We start from the raw sequence: 24,451 nt of genomic DNA, 5'->3' as shown, positions 1-24,451 counted from the left end.
AAGTGAATAGACAAGGTCTTTTCCCCAGGGTGGGATGGTCCAGTGCTAGGGGGCATAGGTCCAAGGTGAGAGGGGAAAGATTTAAAAAGGGCCTAAGGGGCGACCTTTCCATGTGTATGGAATGAGGTGCCAGATGAAGTGCTGGAGGCTGGTACAATTAGAACATTTCGAAGGGGTCTGGATGGGTATATGAATAGAAAGGGTTTAGAGGGATATGGGCCAAATGCTGGCAAATGGGACTAGATTAAGTTAGGATATCTTGTCAGTGTGGGCAAGTGGGACCGAAGGTTCGGTTTCCGTGGTGTACAGCTCTGTGACCCAATGTCTCTAGTTATGGGTGGGAAATAAATACCAGCCCAGAGAGTAATGTCCACATCCAACAAGCAAATTAAAAATGACAATCAGCTCCTTCAGTCTGTTTCTTCATTCAATCCTACCTTGGCTGCTCTGTACCAGAATACAATTTACTTGCCTTTTCTTCAGATATGAAAATCTGCTCAGCTCCGACTTGAAAACTTCCAATCCCACCACCCATAGTTATTTTGGGAGAGAAGTCTGAACTTCAATTACATTTTGTATGAAAAAGAGATGCTTCCTCATTTCACTCCTACACAACCTCATTTAAGATCATGTATTTCCCAGCTTCGGATCTCCCCCACCAGAGGAAATAGTTTCTCTCCAACAAATCTATCTAATCCTTAAATCACATTTTGCTTCAATTCTATCACTCTTTTATCTTCCACACTCAAGGGAATCCATGACAGTTTTATATTCCTTTAGGTCCACTATCATATGTTCTTCATTATTAAAAAGCTTCAATGCCTCAGTACTCTGCTGTCTTAGCACCAGTGAGCAACATGGTTAAACTCATCCCGAGCAATCAGCATTGCTTTGGTTTAATAGTACTGGTGGTGAGAAGGGCAGTGCACAAAAGTGTACTGAAGCAGATTCCCATTCTAATATCCAGGCCAGCATCACCTGGACAATATTGTTCTCCGTTGATTTCCAGCATTCCTCCAGCATGCGGGGTCAAAGCTGATAAATGAGGTCATGTCACAACCATATCTATCATCATCAGAGAAAAGCACAGCCCATATTATAGAAAGGAAGCCAGGCACTTCTTCAAAGAGCACATAATTGACTGAAATTTGCATCACCGGTAGACAGGGTGGTTATGAAGGCGTTTAGCACGCTTGCCTTCACCGCTCAGACCTTTGAGTACAGGAGTTGGGACATCATGTAGAGGTTATATAGGATGTTTGCGAGGCCTCTTCTGAAATACTGTGTGCAGTTCTGGTTGTTCTGCTTTCGGAAAGATATTATTAAACTGGAGAGGTTTCAGCAAAGATTTACCAGCATGTTCCCAGAAATGGAGGGTTTGAGTTATGGGAATTGGCTGGATGGGCTGGGACCTCTTGCACTGGAGTGTAGGATGTTGAGAGGTGACCTTATAGAAGTTTATAAAACCACAAAGGGCATAGATAAGGTGAATAGAAAAGGTCTTTTCCCTAAGTTGGGGGAGTTCAAAAATAGGGGAATATTTGTAACGCGAGAGGAGAAAGAATTAAAAAGGGCATGAGGGGCACCTTTTTTGCACAGAGAGTGCTTCGTGTATGGAATGAACTGCCAGATGAAGTGGCGGATGAAGGTACAGTTACAATGTTTAAAAGACATTTGGATAAGTGAAAAGGCTTGGGGGGTATGGGCGAAATGCAAGCAGGTGGGACAAGTTTGGTTTGGGAACATGGTTGCCATGGACTAGATGAGGCGAAGGGTCTGTTTCCATGCTGTATGGCTCTGTGACAGTAGAAAGAGGGAAAATAGAAATTGACAATTCCTTTAATGACTGTGTTGTTAAACGGAATACAAAATGGGGAGCTCAACAACAACTTCATTTGTATTGCATCTTTCATGTCGAAAAAAAATCTCAAGGTACTTCTGAAAATAATATAATTTGGAAATGACTTGGATTGGTTGGAACACAGCTTGTATATCTTAAAAAAGGAAACTCCAATTTGAACCGGTGCATGTCACTTTCATGTTTTATAGGCTTTTCCTTCTGGGATGCATATTATCAATCAAAATTCAACTCCAGTCCTCAGTAGGAAATATCAAGCAGATGTTCAAACTTTAGTAGAGGAGGTAGGATTTGGGGAACATCTTGGAGCATGTTCGATGAAAGCCCTCCAGCATTGACAGCCAACAGAGCTGAAAGTCTTACTGCCAAAGATGGAACAAGTAAGTTTAATTTGGTTTGTTATTGTCATGTGCATCAAGATAAAATGAAAAAAAATTTGTTTTGCGTGCTATTCAGACAAATCATGGGTAAATCAGGGTTAATAGAATAGAATGCAGACCTACTGCTATAGAAAAGGGGCAGAGAAAAATCAAAACTAAGGTACAAGAGGTCTGTTCATCAGTCTGATATCAGCAGGGAAGAAGCTGTTCTTAACTTTGCTGGTAAGAGATAATGGGAACTGCAGATGCTGGAGAATCCCAGATAACAAAGCGTGAAGCTGGATGAACACAGCAGCCCGAGCAGCATCTTAGGAGCACAAAAGCTGACATTTCGGGCCTAGACCCTTCATCAGAGAGGGGGATGGGAAGGGGGTTCTGAAATAAATAGGGAGAGAGAGGGAGGCAGACCGAAGATGGATACAGGAGAAGATAGGTAGAGAGGACAGTATAGGTGGGGAAGGGATAGGTTAGTCCGGGGAGGACGGACAGGTCAAGGAGGCGGGTTGAGGTTAGTAGGTGGGAAATGGAGGGGTGGCTTGAGGTGGGAGGAGGGTATAGGTGAGAGGAAGAACAGGTTAGGGAGGCGGGGCTAAACTGGGCTGGTTTTGGGACACAGTGGGGGGAGGGGACGAGCTGGACTGGTTTTGGGATGCAGTGGGGGAGGGGGAGATTTTGAAGCTGGTGAAATCCACATTGATACCATTGGGCTGCAAGATTCCCAAGTGGAATATGAGTTGCTGTTCCTGCAACCTTCGGGTGGCATCATTGTGGCACTGCAGGAGGCCCAGGATGGGCATGTCGTCTAGGGAATGGGAGGGGGAGTTAAAATGGTTCGCGACTGGGAGGTGCAGTTGTTTATTGCAAACTGAGCGGAGGTGTTCTGCAAAGCTGTTCCCAAGCCTCCACTTGATTTCACCAACGTAGAGGAAACCACAACGGGTCCTATACTCTCCTCTCCACCTATCTTCTCCTCTATCCATCTTCAGTCTGCCTCCCCCTCTCTCCCTAGTTATTTCAGAACCCTCTCCCCATCCCCCTCTCTGATGAAGGGTCTAGGCCTGAAACGTCAGCTTTTGTGCTCCTCTGATGCTGCTTGGCCTGCTGTGTTCATCCAGCTCCACACTTTGTTATCTTAACTTTGCTGGTACTTGTTTTCAAACTTTTGTACCTTCTGACTGATGAACGAGAGTGGAAGTCAAAGTGTTGGTGCACTTTCTTGATTGTACCGTCAATGTGGATTGACCAGGACAGATCACTGTCAATATTTACTCCTTGGCACGTGAAGCTCTCACCAACCTCCATTTCAGCAACATTGACAGGGATGTGCAGGGATGGCCAGGAATGTGCAGGGATGGTCAGGAATGCGCAGGGATGGCCAGGAATGCACAGGGATGGCCAGGAATGCACAGGGATGGCAAAAATGCACAGGGATGTGCAGGATGGCAGGGATATGCAGGATGGCAGGGACGTGCAGGATAGCAGCACTGGAGGATTTCAGAAATCTCAAAAGCCTTACAAGTGAGTAAACCACCGATTTCCAACTCTGTCCTAGCTCAGACGCCAAGGCTGGTTTACAAAGATACAAAGAACTAAAACCAGGACAACATAGCAACAGACCCTTTGGCCCATCAAGACTGTGCTGATACATCATGCTTTTGTCATCAAAAAACTTTTTGACTCGATGGAGTCTATATCACTCTATTCCGTCCCTATTCATTTTTCCAACAAGACGTTTCTCAAATATTGCTGTTGTACCCATCTCCTCTGGTAGCACATTCCAAGCATTTGATGCCTTTATGTAAAAACAAAACTTGCCTCACACATCTCCTTTAAAATTACTCCCTTTTACCTTCAACCCATGTCCCCTAGTAATTGACAGTTCTACCTTTGGAAAGATTCCAACTATCCATTTTATCAAAGCCTCCCATAAACTTCTGTCAAGACACCTTCACCTTTTTAAGTTCAAATGAAAACAAGCCAACTTTGTCCACATTTTCCTCATAGATAATACCTTCAAGCCAGGCCATATCCTGGGAAATAAAATCCAAAAGAACTGCGGACACTGTAAAGTAGAAATGCAAACGGAAATTGCTAGAAAAGCTCAGCAGGTCTGGCAGCATCTCTGCTGACAAATCAGAGTTAATGTTTTGGGTCAAGTAACCCTTCCAGAATTGAGCAAGTGTCGCTCATCCTGAAAGATGAACTGATTTCTCTCCACAGGTACTGCTAGACCGGCTGAGCTTTCCCAGTAATTTCTGTTTTGATAATATCTTGGTAAACTCTTTCTGTATCCTCTTCAAAGATTGTCACACCCTTCTTGTAGCGTGGAGACCAGAGCTGCACACAATATTCCAAATGTAGCATAACTAAAGTTCTGTACAGCTGTAATGTGACTTGCTAACTTTTATACTCTATGTCTCGACTGATGAAGGCGAGCATGTCACCCACTTTATCAACTTATTTCCTCATGAGGCATTGGAATTGCAGACCAAGATCAGTTAATGGCCTAGTTTTTTTCCTGTGAATGATGAAGTCCCATGGCTGCTGGCAGGACCCTGGGTATATATTCCCAGTGGTGGTCAATTAATAGAACCACCATAGAGGTCCCATTCCATGATGAATGTGGTCTTCCCTGAGAGCTCCAATGCTAGAATTGCTCACGAACGAGTCTGGAATGGGGTAGCCCTTGTGGTGATGGTGGCCTTCCATGAGCCAATAGATGCCCATAAGAGGGGAGTAGAGGGGAGACCATTGCTCGATGGTACTGGGATTTAATTGAACAGGTTTGTTCCAAATCACTGACATACTCAGATTGAATTTGTTTCTTTTAATTCATTTATGGGATGAGGGCATCACTCGCTAGGCAGACTCTTTATGGATGAGCAATAAATGCTGCCATGTCAGCGATATCCTCATCCCATGAATGAATATTTTTTAAAAAATTACCCATCCCAAATTGCCCAGAGGGCAGTTAAGAGACAACAACATTGCTGTGGGTCAGGAGTCATATATAGGCCAGACCAGGTAAGAATGGCAGTTTCCTTCCCTAAAGGGCATTACTGAACTAGATGGGTTTTTCCAATAATCGACAATGGATTCACAGTCATCATTAGATTCTTAATTCCAGATATTTATTCAATTGAAATGCCACCATCTGCCCTGGCCGGTTTCTAACCCGGGTCCCCAGAACCTATCTGGGTCTCTGGATTAACAGTCCAGCGATAATACCACTGGACCATTGCCTCCCTATTTCATAGTTATTCAGCTCCAGTGACTGGCGCAGCGCGTAGTACTCTCACTTGCGAATATCAGGTTTGTGGGTTTAAGTGTCCCTCCAGAAACTGAGGGCAGCCACCGAGACTGGAGGTGCCAATTTTCACATTATATATTTGACTTGATGCTGCCCTCATGGATGAAGTCTAAAGGATGATCATGATCTTGGATGAACCCTGACCTGCATTTGTCCCTTCATCCACAGTACGGGAACGACCTGCCTGTTAATTCCCACAGTGACATTTGTGGGAGCTCGCTGTGTACAAATGGACTGCCGTGTATCCTATAACGAAAGGGGAGAATTTTTCATATCTGGTGGGCATAAAAGGCGCTTTAGAAATGCAGCCCCACCTCTTCCCCCAACACCACTGACACCCCCACCCCCTGCACCCCCCCCCACCACAATCCCCCCAGTGAAATAACACTGTCATTTTCACATCATCCTAGGCAGGTGAGCCATATCCCTTCCAGCTGACCCTGGTGGTTTGTGGCAAAATCCAAGTGCTTGTTTTGTCCTTTCATGCTAGCCAGAGCAGGTTCCGTGTGTAGCTGCTCACCTCCCACAGGATCGACATTCTCCGCCTGCCCCATGTGTCCTTGACGTCTCAGGTTACACTCCTGAACGAGCTATATCCTTGTCGATGGTATCCATTACCAGTCCCTGGGGTCAGCCATTTTTTTTTGAACAATGCTACGTCATCTTGGTTGCCCTATTCCAGTTCAGGCAGCTTATTCCTAACCACATTGATATTTCTGTATCCTATTGCAGATCACCGACACAGTGCATTAGCACATCAATAACACAGCCCTCGTCCATTCAGACAGCCAAATCCAGTTAATTAAATCTTTCTTTTCAAAAAAAAAGAGAAACCTCATACATTTGACTTCACATGTTGCAACAAATTCAAAGACCACCAACCTTGACGTTGCTTGTCAAGAGACCACCTACAATCTTCAATGGTGAGTAGATTTCATTCATCAGCTTGATCCATTTTGAACTGAGCCTGTGTGCATCTGCAAGTCAGTTTGACGTAAGGCCATGATACCTTCACACCTCCAGGGTGCACTCTGCGAGATCCCTGACCCATGACCTGTGCCTGCGGCCCCATGCTTTCGTGTCCACAGACTGTCAGCCGTGGCTTGGAAGTGAAGGTCTCACCTGAGTCAGAAGCTTGTGAACTCAGATCCCACTCAACAGTCTTGCACATTGTCAAGGCTGACACCCAGTATCCAAAGAGAGGAAGTGTGGCACTGTCTGAGGTACCTTTACAATAACCTTAATGTAAAATAAATAGTAATTTTGCACATGCTTACAAATTTAGTTATGATACTTACCTCGCAGGGCATGGCTGGGTATTGCAGGTGATTGATCCTGTGACTGGTCTTGTCTGTGCGTGGCACAAGGTGGAGTTGACTTGAATTAAGTGGTCCTGGAGACAATATGCAGTGGACACCATTTTTCCTGTACAGAAGACAATCTCCCATTAATGTTTGAGGTATGCCCATGTAATGGCTACAGTGCTAGCTTGGGGGTTAATACAGCTACTCACGAAGGATGATGCCCTCACCACTAATGGCTCCACAGCTCTGGAGTTTGCTGGTGTAGTGCCAGAAAATCAGTCTAACTCGACATCCTCTTGGATAGGGAAAGAATGAAAAGAATGCAAGTTTCCTATGCGTCAAAATTGTAGAAACACACAGCACCAAGGGTAGCCATTCAGCCCATCAAATCTGTACCATTTCTCTGAAGTTAATCCTATTCCCCTGTGTTTTCTCTGTAGCCCCATACTCTATATTTTTTTAAATCATCCCCCCAACCCCTGGAATATTTCCAAGCATTTTGAGAAATTTATGAAGGCTTTTTGCTCATCGCTCATGCAGTAAGACCCAGATCATAACACCTAAGACCAAAAGACATCCGAGCAGAAGCAAGCCACTCTGCTCCATCATTCAATGAGATTGTGGATGATCTGATGATCCTCAACTCCACGTACCTTCATTACTCCCTAACGCTCGATTCTCTTACTGATTAAAACTATGTCTACCTCAGTCCTGAATAGACTTAATGACAAAGCCTTGACAGCCCATTGTGGTGTTAAATTCCACAGATTCATTATCCTCTGAAAGAAAACTTCCTACTTACTTTCGTCATAAATGGGGTGGTCTTTATGTGAGATTATGCCCCCTAGTCCTGGGTTTTCCCACAAGTAGAAACAACCTCTTTGCATCTACCCTGTTAAGCCCCTAAGAATATTGTATGTTTCAACAAAGAACATTCTTCTGAACTCCAATGAACACAAGCCCAACTCAACCTCTCCTCTCCTCATAAGTAAATCCCTTCAAACCTTGTCTGGGATGCCTCCAATGCTAGTGTATCCTTCTTGAGACCAGGGGACCAATGTCACTCACAGTATTCCAGGTATGCTCTGGCTCATGCTTGTATTGTTTCAGCAAGACCTCCTTATTTCAATGCAGCATTCCCTTTCAAATGAAAGCCAGTAGTCCATTTGTCAGAGATAACAAGGTGCAGATATGGATGAACACAGCAGGCCAAGCAACATCACAGGGACAGGAAAGCTGACGTTTCGGCCCTAGACCCTTATTCCAGTTAGTCACTAAATTTGGGTGATAGCTTTCCGTGATTAATGTAGGGCAATATACAAAAGCCCTCTGTACTGCAGATTTCTGCAATCTTTTGCCATTTAAACATCGTCAATTATTCCTGTTGAAGTGCAAAACCCTCACTTTCTTCCAAATTATATTCCATCTGCCAAGATCTTCCCCACTCACCTATCCAAGTTGAATAAAAAGGTTTCTCATCTACTCCAAATGTGTGTTTTTACTTTTTGCCAATGACATGAATGTGGTTTATGCTGTTTCAACACCCTACTTTCTTTATTTGTTCATGAGATGTGAACGTCATTTGCCAGGTTAGAAATTATTGGCCAGCCTTAATGGCTCTCGAGAAGATGGTGGTGAACTGTCTTATGCCGCTACAGTCCATGTGTTATAGATACATCCACAGTACTGTTCAGAGTTCCAGAATTTTGACCCAGCAACATTGTCAGAATACAGATCTAGTTCCACATCAGGACTGTGTGCAGTTTAGAGGGGAACTTTCTGGTGATGCATCTGCTGCCCTTATCCTTCTAAATTGTAATTTTGGAAAGTGCTACTGAAGGAGCCTTAATGGGTTATTGTATTTTGTAAATGGTACACACAGCTTGAACCATGTTGAATATGGTGAATGGGGTTCTAATCAAGCGGCTAATTTGTCCTGGACAGTATTGAGCCTCCAGAGTGCTTTTGAAGCTGTACTCATCCAAGCAAATGGTAAGTATTCCATCCTGCCAGTGTAAACTGATTTAATCTGTCAAGTAGTTCATAATTGTCATGAAAGGTGTGTCATATATATGCTCATATTTAGAATTTGGATTGTTTTGCAAAGAAAGGAAAATGGATGGGGATTAGTGTGTGAGGGTTTTTTGTCAGAAGGTCAGAAAGTCATTCTGGAACAGCGACTTCAATGCATCAGTTCTATGGACATATATGACAGCAATAAAGGGTCTGGAAGAATCCCTAGAGTGGTAATGCAAGAAGAGGTTTATGCTTTTGGGTATGTAACAATTAATATAACCACATTCAATTTTTTTTTCTTGGTTCAGTTCAGACAACACCAGAGAGTTTTAATGAAAAGAATCAAGAGTTGCATGTTTCAGTTTATCTGTAATAAATAATTTTCAATTCAGAGGAAATGGGTCATTACAGCAGCAGTGAGTTTTTGAATTGAATTTATGCAGCTTTTAAGCCAGGATAACTTGGGACACATCTTCCTGTTGTTAGAATTGAAGGCATTTAGGCCATCAGAATTATGAAAGCTTTATATCATTCGGCTTGGATGGGAATTATAAAATGATCTCTACAGTTCGAGGAGGAGAAACTGGAAGGATCAGTTCAGTAGAAACGTGGACTTGGGTTAGGAGTATCCTTTCTCTGGAAATTTGTCTTTGTAATGGATTGAACTGGGAACTGACCTGAAGCTTCATTTTAATGTTTGTGTCAAGATCATTCTAACTGTGATGTTGCTTTGCTTGCTTTCTTTTGTGTAATAAACATATTAGATTCCTTACAGTGTGGAAACAGGCCCTTTGGCCCCAACAAGTCCACACCGCCCCTTGAAGCATCCCACCCTGACCCATTCCCCTATAACCCACATACCCCTGAACACTATGGGCAATTTAGCATGGCCGATCCACCTAGCCTGCACATCTTTGGACTGTGGGAGGAAACCGAAGCACCCGGTGGAAACCCACGGGGAGAAGGTGCAAACTCCACACAGACGGTCGCCCAAGGCTGGAATCGAACCCGGGTCCCTGGCACTGTGAGGCTGCAGTGCTAACCACTGAGCCACTGTGCCGCCCACATGTTTGGTTATTAAAACAAAAAATCTGCAGCCTCATATGAACATTTTTTCGGCACAATTACTAATTCAACCAAAAATCTAGTAACACACAGAAACAGAAAGTGCTGGAGAATGCAGCATATCTGAGCTTCAAGATCTGAAGAAGGGTACATTAAATCTATTTTTTCTCCACAGGTGCTGAGTTTCTCCAGCAATTTCTGTTTGAGCGTTTCAGATTTCCAGCATCTGCAGTTTCTTTCAGTCCTATTCTATATGGTCGAGCAGGTTTCATTCTGGGATCTGAACTGTCTGTTCGTATCAACAACTGGGATCATAATGTTTCTCTTAATTCTCCCCTTAAACTTTCTCTGCTTTAAGGAGAGCTATTTCAGCTTTTCCTTTGTCTCTATGTATGTGAAGTCCCTCATCATTGTTGTCAGTCTTGTAAATCCCTCTGTATCCCTTCAAATGGCCAGACATCCTCCTTTTTCCTACTAGAATTGAAAAGAATAGTACCTCATCCATGATCGTCATTTTTTTTAATTCCTTTATTTAAACACTCACTCCCTCTACCACTGACACAAAGATTATAGAGTAAGCAAGGTACACTGCAGGAAATTGCTCAGTTTTCTTTATAGTCAGTTTTCCATTCTGTGACCTCCAGCTGTGTCACAGGTGCATTGAATACTATTACTTCAAGTTACAAACAATTCTGATTTGGAACCATTTCTTCACTGTCTCCGAATACCCCTCCCTAATATTATCATGGGTATACCCATTCCATGAAATCAACAATAGATCAAGAAAGCAGCTCATCACCATCTTCTCACTAGCCATGAGAGACGGCCAGTAATTGTTGGACTTGCCAGCAATTCTTACATCCTGTGGGCGTTTGTTCATGTAAAAGGAATAAAAAGGGGAAAATAAAAGCACTTTTCTGATTCTGCATGGATAAATATTCCTCCGGCCATAATGTGCATCAATAACATGCACATTTCTGAAGATGGGTCTCAACCCGAAACGTCAACTTTCCTGTTTCTCTGATGCTGCCTTGCCTGCTATGTTCCTCCAGCTCCACAATGTATTATCTCTGACTCCAGCATCGGCAGTTCTTACTATCTCGGAGTCATCAAACAGTGTTGCTTTGTCTCTTTGAAAGTTTACTATTCAGTAATAAGTGCTGCTCTCTGTGCAAGATGGACATGACTGAGCTTAGCTGCTATGTCCCAACCCTAGAAATAACAGGGTGTTATCTGATGTCCACACTTGCACATGAAGGACAATTGCATGTGCTGAAAGTAGCATTAGTGGGTGTGCTAGTGGTTGAGAAAGCAGGTCCCAGCATGACAGACATTCTCAGAAAAGATGCAGAGGGCAGAGGAGGAATAAAATCCCAGCTATGTCCTAATAAGCACCTGCCGAACAACAGCTTAGAATCTGGAGCCTTGTAATTTTACAGATTTATAAGCCACCTCGAAAATCCTTCTCCACCCCAGCCCGTTCAAGTCATTCATTCCACAACGCAGCAGAGATCAGTACAATAAGAAAACAAACAAAACATCTGTCACCAGGTTAAAGTTCAGGTGAGGTGGGTCCATTTGTCAAAAGTAGCATTTTTGCCTCTAAAACAAAAGGCAGTGGGCTCCAGACCAATCCAAAGATTTTAGCTGTGCTGGAGTACCAGCCAGAGTTCAGTGTGGTGCTATATTGTTGGAGTTATGAGAAAGCATTAAAGTGAGGTGCTATCTGACCTTTCAAGTGGACATAAAAGATTTTGAAGGGGAGCACGAGAGTTATGCTTGATGTCCCGGCAAATATATTTCCCTCAATCGAGAAGAAGACAAAAAATGGCCTTGAGATCATCAGGTTGCTGTTTGTAGCAGCTTAATGTCCACAAACTAGATGCAGCATTTCTCATGTTAGAACAGTGACACAATTTCAATGAAAGCACTCCATTGGCTGGAATACTTGAGGTTCTGAGAGGTGCTACATCAATGCAAGTCATTCTTACTTTCTGAAGAAGTAGTGACTTCTCAACAAACATGTACACAGCCTACTCATTCATGGACAAAAGCGAACTAAAATGATCATTTTCATCCCCTACAGATGGTTCAGCAAGCACGTACTTGGCTTTCTTTGTAAAGCGCACCAACATGGGATAAACACTGCACAATATCCAACGGCAAATTTTGAGCTGTATCAGGATCCGAGTGGTTTCTATGAGTGAAGACTCACAAGAGAAAGAAGTACCAACTAATTTGTACTTTGCCCTGCTTTTAAAATTAGGATGAATGGCTCTTTAAGTTTTGAAATTTTAAATTGACCTAACACTTTGGGGGAAAATCTTACTCTGACTTCCACTATCTTCTGTGTCCTTCCTGGCTTCATCCCTGAAAAGAAAATTCCTCATTTTAGTATTATCCTTCCACTTGGGAACTTTATCCATGCTGTCATCTTTTTCACTCACCTCAAACACTCCAAATAGCTAAACAGCTAATCCCTTAGTCACGTAAACTCAAGGATGCATAGTGCCAACAGTGTGTACCATCTACAGGGTTCACTGCAGCAAGTCAACAAGACAGTTAAAAGTTCAAGGAGAGCAGCTGCATGGGAACATCATCAACCCATGCAATTTCTCCCCCTGGCCACTCACTATCCTGACTTGGAAATATATCCCATTTCTTCAGTGTCACTGGGCCAAAGTCCTGATACTTCCCTCCTAATGGCTTTGTACAAGTACCTACACCCCATGGACTACAGTAGTTCTTGGTGACACCTCACAGTGCCAGGAACCGGGTTCGATTCCAGTCTCAGGTGTCTGTCTGTGTGGAGTTAGCACAATTTCCTCTCACAGGTCCAAAGATGTGCAGGTTAGGTGCATTGGCCATGGGAAATGCAGGGTTACAGGGATAAGGTAGGGAGCGTATCTTGGTAGGGCGCACTTCGGAGGATTGGTGTGAACTCTATGGACTGGATGACCTGCTTCCACACTGCAGGGAATCTATGATTCTATGAACACCGTGCAACGGAGCTGTAAAGTCTAAAACATTGTCTGAAAGAAACAAACTCAAAACATTTGCAGGGTTACAACAAAAGATGAAAATTACTGCATTTTCTGTTGTCATGTGGCTATCCTAAGCCTGGCCTGTGGCTTACAGGTGGCAATACCGATATTTATGGAAACACACAGTGGCCTGGTTCTGCCGAGCGAGCTACAAGTTACAAAAGGGCCAAATCACACTCTTCAGCTGAAAATCGCCCCTTGTATCTCGCCCTCTCTGGGGGGGGGGGGGGCGCAAAACAGTTTCTTCTCGTCAAATGAACAGGAAAATTACTCACCTCCTGCACATGATGCCGAGCAACCTGATCGCATGACCACCCAGGTGTAGTTGTGTTTCCGAACAGTGGTCTTGCTTTCATTAGCAGCAATTGGCAATGTGTACTCCCAGGCAATACCTGGATTTTTGCCTTGTAAAAGGATCTGAAATGTAAGAATTGGGGTGGGGCAGGAGGGGGTTAAGAGGGGAAGAAAGACACATTGAATAGGTTCATTGTCAGTTACTGCCCTCCACAAGGAAAATTACATTGAAACTCAGCAGGATATTTATTAGAGGCATTCTAATTTGTAAACAGTTTTGACAGTGTAGACAGGGGAAAGTCATTGCTTATGGCAGCACTGTTAGCAACCAAAGGGGACAGGTTTAAATTAATTGACTAAAAAATGAAGATGCAAGCAGACAATATTTTTTACAAGAGTTGATTTGGAATGTAAAGCCTCGAAGGGTCATTGAAGGAGGTTCACACAATCTTCAAAACAAAATTACATTTTTTTTAATCATTCCTGGGCTGTGGTCATCATTGGCTGGTCCAGCATTTATTCCCCACCATTAGTTGCCCATTGGGGAGGTGGCAGCGAGCTGCCTTCTTGAACCATCGCAGTCCACGGGTGCAGGAAAACCTACCGTTATTTACCTCTCGACTCAATTCCTCTTGCAATAAAGGAAAAATATAACATGCCCATGTTGGTGAGCGCATGTGCATGTATACATTTCTGTACAAGTGTGGGTGTGTGAAAATGTTATGGAGTCATACAGGTCTACAGCTCAGAAAAAGGCTGTTTGGTCCACTGAGTCTGCACCAGCCAAAAAAAAGGACACCTAACTATTCTAAGAGATAGTAAGAGCTGCCGATGCTGGAGTCAGAGATAGCACAGTGTAGAGCTGGAGGAGCACAGCAGGCCAAGCAGCATCAGAGGAGTAGGAAATCTGACATTTCGGGTTGGGACTCTTCTTCAGAGGTCCCGACCCAAAACATTAACTTTCCTGCTCCTCTGATGCTCCGACGTTACCTCACCTAACAATTCTAATCTCATTTCCCTGAACTTGTGCCACAGTCTTGCATGCCTTGACATTGCAGGTGCAGATCCAATACTTTTTCAATGTTGTGAGGGTTTCTGCCTCTACCACCCTTACTGGCAGTCAGTTCCAGACTCCCACTGCTCTGGGGAAAAAAAACCTTTCCTCACATCCCCTCTAAACTTCATCCACTTTACGTTAAATTTATGCCCCCGGTCTTTAATTCCTCCACCAAGGAAATTTCTTTTTCCCATCTAAACCCCTCATAATTTTATCCATCTCAATCAAGTCCCCTCTTCATCTCTTCTGCTCCAGGGAAAGCAACCTCAGTCTACTCAAGATAACAAAGTGTGGAGCTGGATGAACACAGCAGGCCAAGCAGCATCTTAGGGGCATAAAAGCTGACGTTTCGGGCCTAGACCCTTCATCAGGAAAGACCCATTCTGATGAAGGGTCTATGCTCGAAACGCCAGCTTTTATGCTCTTGAGATGCTGCTTGGCCTGCTGTGTTCATCCAGCTCCACACTTTGTTATCTCGGATTCTCCAGCATCTGCAGTTCCCATTATTCCCAGTCTACTCAATCTCACTTCATAACCAAAACTCTTCAGCCCAGGCAACATCTTGGTAAATCTTATCTGCACTCTTATAGAATCCATACACGATGTGAATTCCAGAACATCACATAATTCTCTGGCTGCAGCCAATGAAACATTTAATACAGTCCCAGCATAACGTACGCATGCATTCATTTCCAAGCGGTGATAAAGCATGTTCCTTATTCACTGGATCATGGTGAGAATTCATGCATTGTCGTCAAAATTAGTGTTGTGTGTCCCCATTGAACTTGGAAGAATTCTACCATGTACTCTTGTGGGATCAGAAATATGCAGTGCCTGTGCCACTGACATTGCCTATAAATATTTGCCAAATCTAAATAATCAATCAAATGGACTCAAGGGCATAACAAGTTATGAGAGTGCGGTGGAGGAAGTGTTAAGGTTAATTTTGATTCTCGATCTGTGCTTTAGCTGCCAATTGGCTGTAAACTGGCAACATTCATTCTTACACTGCCCAGCTTCAAAATCCCCAATTGGCCTCTGTGGTTCATTTGTTAACATTCTACTTTTGCGTAAAACAAGTTTGTGGTTTCAGGACTTGAACACAAAAGCTAAGGCTGGCACTCCAAGAGGTGCCAGCTTTCAGGTCAGATGTCAGACCAACGTGCCTGCTCACTTGGTTGTAAAAGATTCCCAAAGGAGAGCAGCATAGTTACCCCTGGTGACCTCGTCAATATTTACCTCTTAAATCAACATCATACAAAATAGATTAGCTGGTCAATCTATTTTTGTTCTTTGTGGGAGCTTGTTGTGTACAAATCTGGCCACCTCATTCGCTGCAACACACCAGCTACTCCACTTCAAAAATACTTCATGGGCTGAAAAAATATCCAGTTGCTTTCTAAAAATAAACGCTCTTATTTCTTCTTGTGAAAATTGCATAGTTAATTAAAGTCTAGAATTAGACTAAGCCAGGACAGAGAATATGAACTGGTCTAGCAAGATCTGCACCAAATCTTCTGGAGATCAGAACCATTATTCACACACCCACTGTTCTTTCTCCATATCCAATTTGCTCTCCAACTATTGAAACTCCTGTCTTACTCCAGGAAGCAAAGTTGCCATCGTCCCAAAGAGCTATAGTGTTGCTGTTTCATTGAACAATGACAACTGATGGTGGTTTAAACTGAGGTATGCCTCAGGTGAGGGGAGAGGTAGAGAAGGCATGACCTTGCTGATGATTTTAGGAATCGAACCCATGCTTTTGGTGTCAGTCTGGGTCACAAACCAGCTGCTCCCCAGCTAACTAAGCTAACTGACCCCCCCATTAATTCAGTACACATCAGCAATGTCATTGTTTGGAAAGGTGCGCACAAAGATGTAGGAAAGCTAAAGAGAATGGTGGGTCAGAAACTGACATATTTCCTTTAAAATCCAAATTCAAATCCAACCAGAATGAAGGGGTGAGAGTTGCAGTTGTTCTGAAAGTTTAGATAGCCCTGAAACTTTTTAGTGACCATAGGTCTGGTGCAAATTCAGAAATTATTAACAGGTAGAAAACAGATCTGTTCAGAAGGTAGTTCCAGGATTTTGAGCCAGCGATAGTGAAGGAACAATGATGTCGGTCCAAGTCAGGATAGTATGTGGTTTGAAGGATAACTTGCAAATGGTGGTGTTCCACATATCAGCTGCTCTTGTCCTTTCAGGTGTGAAGGTCATGGGTTTAGAAGGTGCTACTGATGAAAATTTCATGGAAATATCCACAAGACCATAAGACCATAAGACATAGGAGTGGAAGTAAGGCCATTTGGCCCATCAAGTCCACTCTGCCATTTAAATCATGACTGATGGGCATTTCAACACCACTTCCCTGCATTCTCCCCGTAGCCCTTGATTCCTTTTGAGATCAAGAATTTGTCAATCTCTGCCTTGAAGGCATCCAACGTCCCGGCCTCCACTGCACTCTGCGGCAATGAATTCCACAAGCCCAACAATCTCTGGCTGAAGAAATGTCATCTCATTTCGGTTTTAAATTTACCCCCTCTAATTTTAAGGCTGTGCCCACGGGTCCTAGTCTCCCCGCCTAATGGAAACAACTTCCTAGCGTCCACCCCTTCTAAACCAGACATTATCTTGTAAGTTTCTATTAGATCTCCCCTCGACCTTCTAAACTGTAATGAGTACAATCCCAGGATCCTTAGCCATTCATCAATGTTAAACCTACCATTCCAGGGATCATCTGTGTGAATCTCCGCTGGACACGCTCCAGGCTAGTATATCCTTCCTGAGGTGTGGGGCCCAAAATTGGACACAGTATTCTAAATGGGGCCTAACTAGAGCCTTATAAAGCCTCACAAGCATATCACTGCTTTTATGTTCCAACCCTCTTGAGATAAACGACAACATTACATTTGCTTTCTTAATTACGGGCTCTACCTGCAAGTTAAACTTTAGAGAATCCTGGGACAACACTCCCTTTGCACTTCTGATTTGCGAATTTTCTCACCATTTAGAAAATAGTCCATGCCTGTATTCTTTTTTCCAAATTGCAAAACCTCACATTTACTCACATTGAATTTCATCAGCCATTTCATGGACCACTCTCCTAAACTGTCTAAATCTCTCTGCAGCTTCCCCACTTCCTCAGTACTACCTGTCTGTCCACCTAACTTCGTATCATCAACAAACTTTGCCAGAATGCCCCCAGTCCCTTCATCCAGATCATTAATATATAAGGTGAACAGCTGTGGCCCCAACACTGAACCCTGCGGGACACCACTCGTCACCGGTTGCCATTCCGAAAAAGAGCCTTTTATCCCAACTCTCTGCCTTCTGTCAGACAGCCAATCCTCAATCCAAGCCAGTAGCTCACCTCGAACACCATGGGCACTCACCTTGCTCAGCAGCCTCCCGTGAGGCACTGTATCAAAGGCCTTTTGGAAGTCTAGATAGATAACATCTACTGGGTTTCCCTGGTCTAACATACTTGTTACCTCTTCAAAGAATTCTAACAGGTTTGTCAGGCATGACCTCCCCTTACAAAAACCATGCTGACTTGTTTTAATCTGACCCTGCACTTCCAGGAGTTTAGAAATCTCATCCTTGACAATGGATTCTAGAATTTTACCAACTACCGAGGTTAGGCTAATTGGCCTATAATTTTCCATCTTTTGCCTTGATCCTTTCTTAAACAAGAGAGTTACAACAGCAATTTTCCAATCATCTGGTACTTTCCCTGACTCCAGTGACTTTTGAAAGATCACGACCAAAGCCTCCGCTATTTCCTCAGCCTCCTCCCTCAGAACTCTTAGATGTAGCCCATCGGGGCCAGGAGATTTATCAATTTTTAGACCCTTTAGCTTTTCTAGCACTTTCTCTTTTGTAATGCCTACCGTACTCAACTCTGCCCCCTGGCTCTCCCTAATTGTTGGCATACTACTCATGTCTTCCACTGCGAAGACTGACGCAAAGTGCTTATTAAGTTCTTCAGCTATTTCCTTATCTCCCATCACTAGCCTTCCAGCATCAACTTGGAGCAGCCCAATATCTACTTTTGCCTCTTGTTTGTTTCTTATGTATTGAAAGAAGCTTTTACTATCATTTCTAATGTTACTAGCTAGCCTACCTTCATATTTGATCTTCTCCTTCCTTATTGCTCTCTTTGTTATCCTCTGTCGGCCTTTGTAGCCTTCCCAATCTTCTGATTTCCCAGTGTTCTTGGCCACTTTATAGGCTATCTCTTTTTCTTTGATATATTTTATGACGTCCTTTGTCAGCTAAGGCTGTCTAATCCCACCCCGGATAATCGTTCTTTTCTTTGGGCTGAACCTCTGTACTGTGTCCTCAATTACACCTATAAACTCCTGCCATGTTGGTCTACTGTCTTCCCCATTAGGCTCTGCTTCCAGTCGATTTTCGTCAATTCCTCTCTCATGCCACTGTAATTACCTTTATTTAACTGTAACACCATTACATCCGATTTTGCCTTCTCTCTTTCAAACTGCAGACTGAACTCTACCATATTATGATCGCTGTCTCCTAAGTGTTCCCTTATTTTAAGGTCTTTTATAAAGTCTGGCTCATTACACAGCACTAAGTCCAGAATGGCCTGCTCCCTTGTGGGCTCCATCACAAGCTGTTCCAAAAAGCCATCCTGCAAACATTCCATGAATTCTTTTTCTTTGGATCCACCAGCAACATTATTCACCCAATCCACCTGCATATTGAAGTCCCCCATGATCACCGTGACCTTGCCTTTCTGACGTGCCCTATCTATTTCTCGGTGCATCTTGCACCCCGGTCCTGATCACTGTTAGGAGGTCTGTACATAACTCCAATTATAGTTTTTTTGCCTTTGTGGTTCCTCAATTCCACCCACACAGACTCCACATCTTCCGACCCTTTGTCATTCAGTGCCATAGATTTAATTCCATTCTTAACTAACAAGGCAACCCCACCCCCTCTGCCCACCTCCCTGTCTTTTCGATATGTTGTGAATCCTTGGATGTTTAACTGCCAGTCCTGAGCTCCCTGCAACCATGTCTCTGTGATGCCTACCACATCATAATCATTCAAGAGGATTTGTGCTGTTAATTCATCTACTTTGTTGTGAATACTACGAGCATTTGGATAAAGTGTCTTAATGCTAGCTTTCTTGTCATTATTAGAGAGGTTGGAAATCTCAAGATGTCTTAAGCTATCCTTCCTTTTTGCTGTATTCCTAGTCTGCCTCGAGCTTAACTCCACCTGTACACATGCTATCCTGTTGCTTATCTTTCCACTTAACTCCATTACCCCCTGTCTCTTTCACTTTCCCTTCCCCCTGACTCACTAGTTTAAAGTCCTACTGACCACCTTATTTATCCTTTTCGCTAGAACACTGGTTCCAGATCGGCTCAGGTGGCGACCATCCCAACGGTACAGATCCCCCTGGGTCCAAAACTGATGCCAATGTCCTTGAACATGCGGACTGCAGCAAATTACTTTGGGAGAGCCACAATTTTCTCCTGAATCCAACATAGCCAGGGAAAGGCCAATGAGACCAGACATGGCACTGATATGCAATAGGCAGGAGCAGTCTGTAACATCTTACTGTCTGAGAGCTGGCATTTCAAAATCCAGCAGAATGCAATGATAAGAAGTTACTATAAGGCTGCAAGAGATTAGCAATTTAGCCTTTTCTGTCCCTTAACCTTTCTCCCATCTTTTTACATTACAGAGAAAGGCTTAGCCATCTATCTGCTTCAATTCTTCACTGTTTCTCACTCCTGAAAGAAATTGTAAACAGAATCTGTTTCAGGCTCCGAGCTGTCGTCTCCTATGGCCCAAGCCTTCCAGAAGGTTCTGACCAGTTATCAGCTCTTTCAAAACTTTATGGTTGCCATTATAACAAGTTTACTTCAGTATTATCAAACCCATGATAAGCGTCTTGCACATCTGCCTTTATATGTCAAAGACTAACATTAAACACAAAATGTTGCCCTCTTGACCACAGAATTTCAGTGCAATAAATTTTACAGCTTCCTAAATCCTGATGTACACACACTGTGGGATTGGAATGAGGCAGCTCCCTCTATTTGTTTTCCCAAGTGTGCATTCTGGATGAAGCCCTGCTTTGAGAGTTTAGCTTAAGGCACAAGATGTAGACAATGAGACAGCAGCAATTTCCCAAGTAAGTAACTTGTTGCTCATGTTTAATTATCTCTTCAAGGTGGGCCATTCCCTTAATCAGCAGATGTGCTAGAATTGCTTTGTCCCTCACCCTCTGAATGCCTTGGGCTAGACAGTAGAATGAAAGCCAGGCAAAGGTTGTTGCTGCAAGTCACAATCCAATGATCCTCAGCTCAACTTGAAAAGTAGCTGAGAAGTTTGGGTTTTGCTTTGTCACTGTCATAGAAACAGAAACATATAAAATTGCAGCAGTTGGCCATTTGGCCCTTTGAACCCGCTCTGCCATGCAATATGTTTGTAGCTGATCACCCAAATCAGTGCCCCGTTCCTGCTTTCTGCCCTTAACCTGGGTCTGTAGATTACTGATCCAGTTCTGTTACCACTGCCCTAAGAGGTACATCTGGCTTCTTCTTTAAAACACACAATGTTTGGCTTCAACTGCTTTCTGTGAAAGATAAATCCTCAGGCTCACCACTCTTGGGTTGAAGATATTTCCCTTACCTCAGTCTGAAATGGCTGGCCCTGTACCTTTAAGCTGTGACTCCCCAGTCATCAGAATATCCTGCTTTTACCTTGTCTCACCATGTTAGAATTTTAAAGATTTCTTTGAGATTCTCCCTAATTCTTCTAAACTCCAGTGAATACAGTCCTAACTGATCATCACTTCATATGTCAGTTCTGCCATTTCAGGAATCAGCCTGACAAGCCTTGTTTACACTCCCTCCATAGCTCGAACATCCTTCTTTGGATAAGGAGGCCAAAACTGCTTATAACGTCCCAACTGTGGAACAGTCTGCAGTCATTGAGAACTTCAGCTACAGAGTGCTAAGATTGTGGGACCTGCTACCACATCAGCTGAATAGCAAAGTAGCATTTTAGGGGAGGCTTGATATATACATGACTCAGAGAATCATGTACATTACTCAGAGAGTGGTGGGGGGCGTGGAATGCATCGCCGGAGAGGGTAGTGGAGTCAGCTTCATTAGGGGCATTTAAGCAGTAATTAGGTCGGCATATGGATGACAGTATAAGGTAGAGGTGGAGGTTAGATAGACCTTCGGTTTAGGATAACAGTTTGGCACAACATCGTGGACTGAAGGGCCTGTACTGTGTTGTACCGTTCTAAGTTCTATGAGGGAGGGGTTTGTGAGGACACCATATATACGCTGATAAGTTGGGTTGAATTGCTTACTTCTATGTTACATACGTTCTCTTTGCCTCGGACAAAATATTAAACATAATATATTGGAGAAGATTTTGTTGCAATGGAACCAGCACTTCACTGGTAATCTATAGGCCCAGTCCGAATGCTCTAAGGACATGGGTTCAAATCCTACCAAGACAATTCAATAAATAAATGAGTTTGAAAGCTACTCAATAATGACGTCATTGATTGTTGTAAAAACCCTACCTGGTTCACCAATATCCTTTAATGAAGGGACTTATTTGGTCTGGCTACATGTGATTCAGACCACAGAAGCATGGGTGATTCTTAAACGTCCCTTGGTATGGGCGAGCAAGCCATTCTGTTCATGGGCAAATAGGGATCAGCAACAATTGCTGCCCCACAAGAGATCCTCACATCCCATGGTAAAAATAAAATCCTTTGTGGGATGTAGACATTACTGACAAGGGTGTCATTGGTTGACTATTCCTAACAAATTATCTTGAGACATTAATTCTCGAATGACTAGTGGTTTGATCCATCTGATTCATTGTTCAGCTACTTCAGAGGGAAATTAAGGAGCAGCTATAGGAGCATGAGGAGTTAAATCACACATGAAAATAAAACCACTTTGGTTCTCCCAGACTATAAGGCTGCTCTCTCATTCGAGTGAGAATCATAAAATCATAGAATCCCTACAGTGTGGAAACAAGCCCTTCGGCCCAACCAGTCCATATCGAACCTCAAAGCATCCCACCCAGACCCATATAACCCGCTCTCACCCACCTAATCTATACCTCTCTGAACACTACGGGCAAATTAGCATAGCCAATCCATCTAGCATACCCAGCTTTGGACTGAGAGAGGAAACCGGAGCACACGGAGGAAACCCATACAGCCACGGAGAGAACGCGCAAACCCCACACAGACAGCCACGGGAGTCAATTAGTGCTGGTTTAACCTGGAGTCACCACCTCCTCAGGCAATGGGCAAAGCTGAGAAGGAGAGTCCTTCCTTGTAACCTCAGGCAGTGTGGGAATTTGAACCCACACTGTTGGTGTTACTCAGAACTGCATACCAGCAGTCTGGCCATCCAAGCTACCCAGTTTAATTTAACTAATTCAGAGCTCCCTCACAATGCAGTTCTGGCAGCATCTATGGGGAAATTCTGAAGAAGAGTCATATCAAATCGAAATGTTAGCTTTGTTTCTCTCCTCACGGATGCCACCAGGCCTGCTGATTTCCTCCAGTAGCTTCTGTGTTTGTACAAGCAAAAGGCGAACTGGGTGTCGGAGCCAGGTTTTCTACCTAAAACTACATTAATGAGTCAAATAGGGTGTACAACCATCCGTCAGCTTCATGGTCACTTTTGCTAATACAGCACCTTCATATTTCCACAGCTTTTATTAAAATTCTGTAAAACAGTAAGATTTGAACTTAGTTTCCCTTAATCATGAGTCTAGGTCTCGAGGTTATAGTACAGTAATGGAAACATTGTGCTCCCTTAATTCATTTAATCAATTCACAGAAAAAAGTGATCAATTATTGATATTTAATTGTGCCAGTACAAGGAAAGTTTTGAATCCTGTCAAAGGACCGGGACTCCAGATGCCGTACACCAGGCGAAAAAGGCAACAGCCACATAACTTCCATTTGTTTTGATGATCAAGATGTATTGATCTTTCCAGACACGAGATAGTGTGCATCTGCCGTGCTTCAAATATCAAGTTTCAAAGCGTCGGCAATATAAGGGAAAAGAAGAATTGTCAAGTACCTACTCAGAATAGGCCACTTTGTGCTGGGATTTCCAAGAGGAATTAGCACCTGACAGATGCTTCATGTATTTTCTTTTGGCGATATTATGAAGGCATCAACTCGAAGTGAGGTTATATGACAGAGTGGGAGAGAAGACGAAGGAGAGGTAAGGTTCTCTTGAATCACCAAGAGAGGTCCTCCACTAAGACCCTCAAAAGTCTTATCTCACCCTTCATCATTAAAACCTCCTGGTGATGCAGGATGGCTTGAAGCCTAAAGGGACCAGGTTGTGAGAGGGGGCCCTCACATGTTTGAAAGAGAAGAGGCTATGGATGTAGCACTGACATCACAGCATAGCTCAAAGATCAGTGGTTTCCGAGTTGTGCTTTTTCAGTGCTTCCCGCCTGACCATTCTCCACCAACCCCTGCCCCCACCCCCATCCTCAACTCTACTTTACTCAGTGAAGCTGACATTCTTTTAGAATGGTTACTTTGGAGATTCCTACCCTCTGCATCCCATCATAGCTGCATGTGACAACCCACTTGAGACAGACCTGCAGGGCACACCCATTAAGAAATGTGTTTGGATGCTGCACTCCAGATGGCCTGACAAGCGACTTCAAACACTGCATACTACTTGAGAGGCAAAGCACTTTATTGCAGCTTATATCTTGAACACTTGTACAAACATCAGTCCTCCACACAAAACTCTCCAGAGAAGTGATGGCCTCTGACAGAACATGTCCAGCTATCTCCCTTCTCATATGCAGCACTCAAAGACTATCTTCTGGAGGCACTTCATTCTGTTTATCTTTTAAAATAAAAGCTTTTAATTTTTTTTATGTATCATGAGCAAAATTCCTGACTCCCCTCAACTTCCATGTCAATTCTCTTGCTGAATACGATACTTCATGCGAGACTGAGCCACATAAACACTGAGGGTCTCAGTCTAATCTCCTGCTGCCTGGCACCCTTTCTGCTGAAATAACACACTGAGCTGATTGTAAGTCGAGGTACACGAGGATGTGATATTCA

General features: G+C 43.5%; 1 protein-coding gene across 2 annotated transcripts in view; it reads right to left on the bottom strand.

Moving 5' to 3' along the window:
- adamts18 (ADAM metallopeptidase with thrombospondin type 1 motif, 18) overlaps positions 1-24,451 on the bottom strand; it is a 290,884-nt gene that overhangs the window by 55,319 nt on the left and 211,114 nt on the right. For both annotated transcript variants that reach the window (XM_048547165.2, XM_048547166.2), the window contains 2 exons: positions 13,253-13,394; positions 6,847-6,973 (listed from right to left, as the gene is read on the bottom strand). In XM_048547165.2, the coding sequence (XP_048403122.1) occupies positions 6,847-6,973; positions 13,253-13,394 (269 nt within the window). The remainder of the gene's footprint in view (positions 1-6,846; positions 6,974-13,252; positions 13,395-24,451) is intronic.

This window comes from Stegostoma tigrinum, chromosome 16 (assembly GCF_030684315.1).
Source record: "Stegostoma tigrinum isolate sSteTig4 chromosome 16, sSteTig4.hap1, whole genome shotgun sequence".
Lineage (NCBI taxonomy): Eukaryota > Metazoa > Chordata > Chondrichthyes > Orectolobiformes > Stegostomatidae > Stegostoma > Stegostoma tigrinum.
Note: the sequence above shows the minus strand (reverse complement) of the source record. Positions and strands in the feature narration are given on the sequence as shown.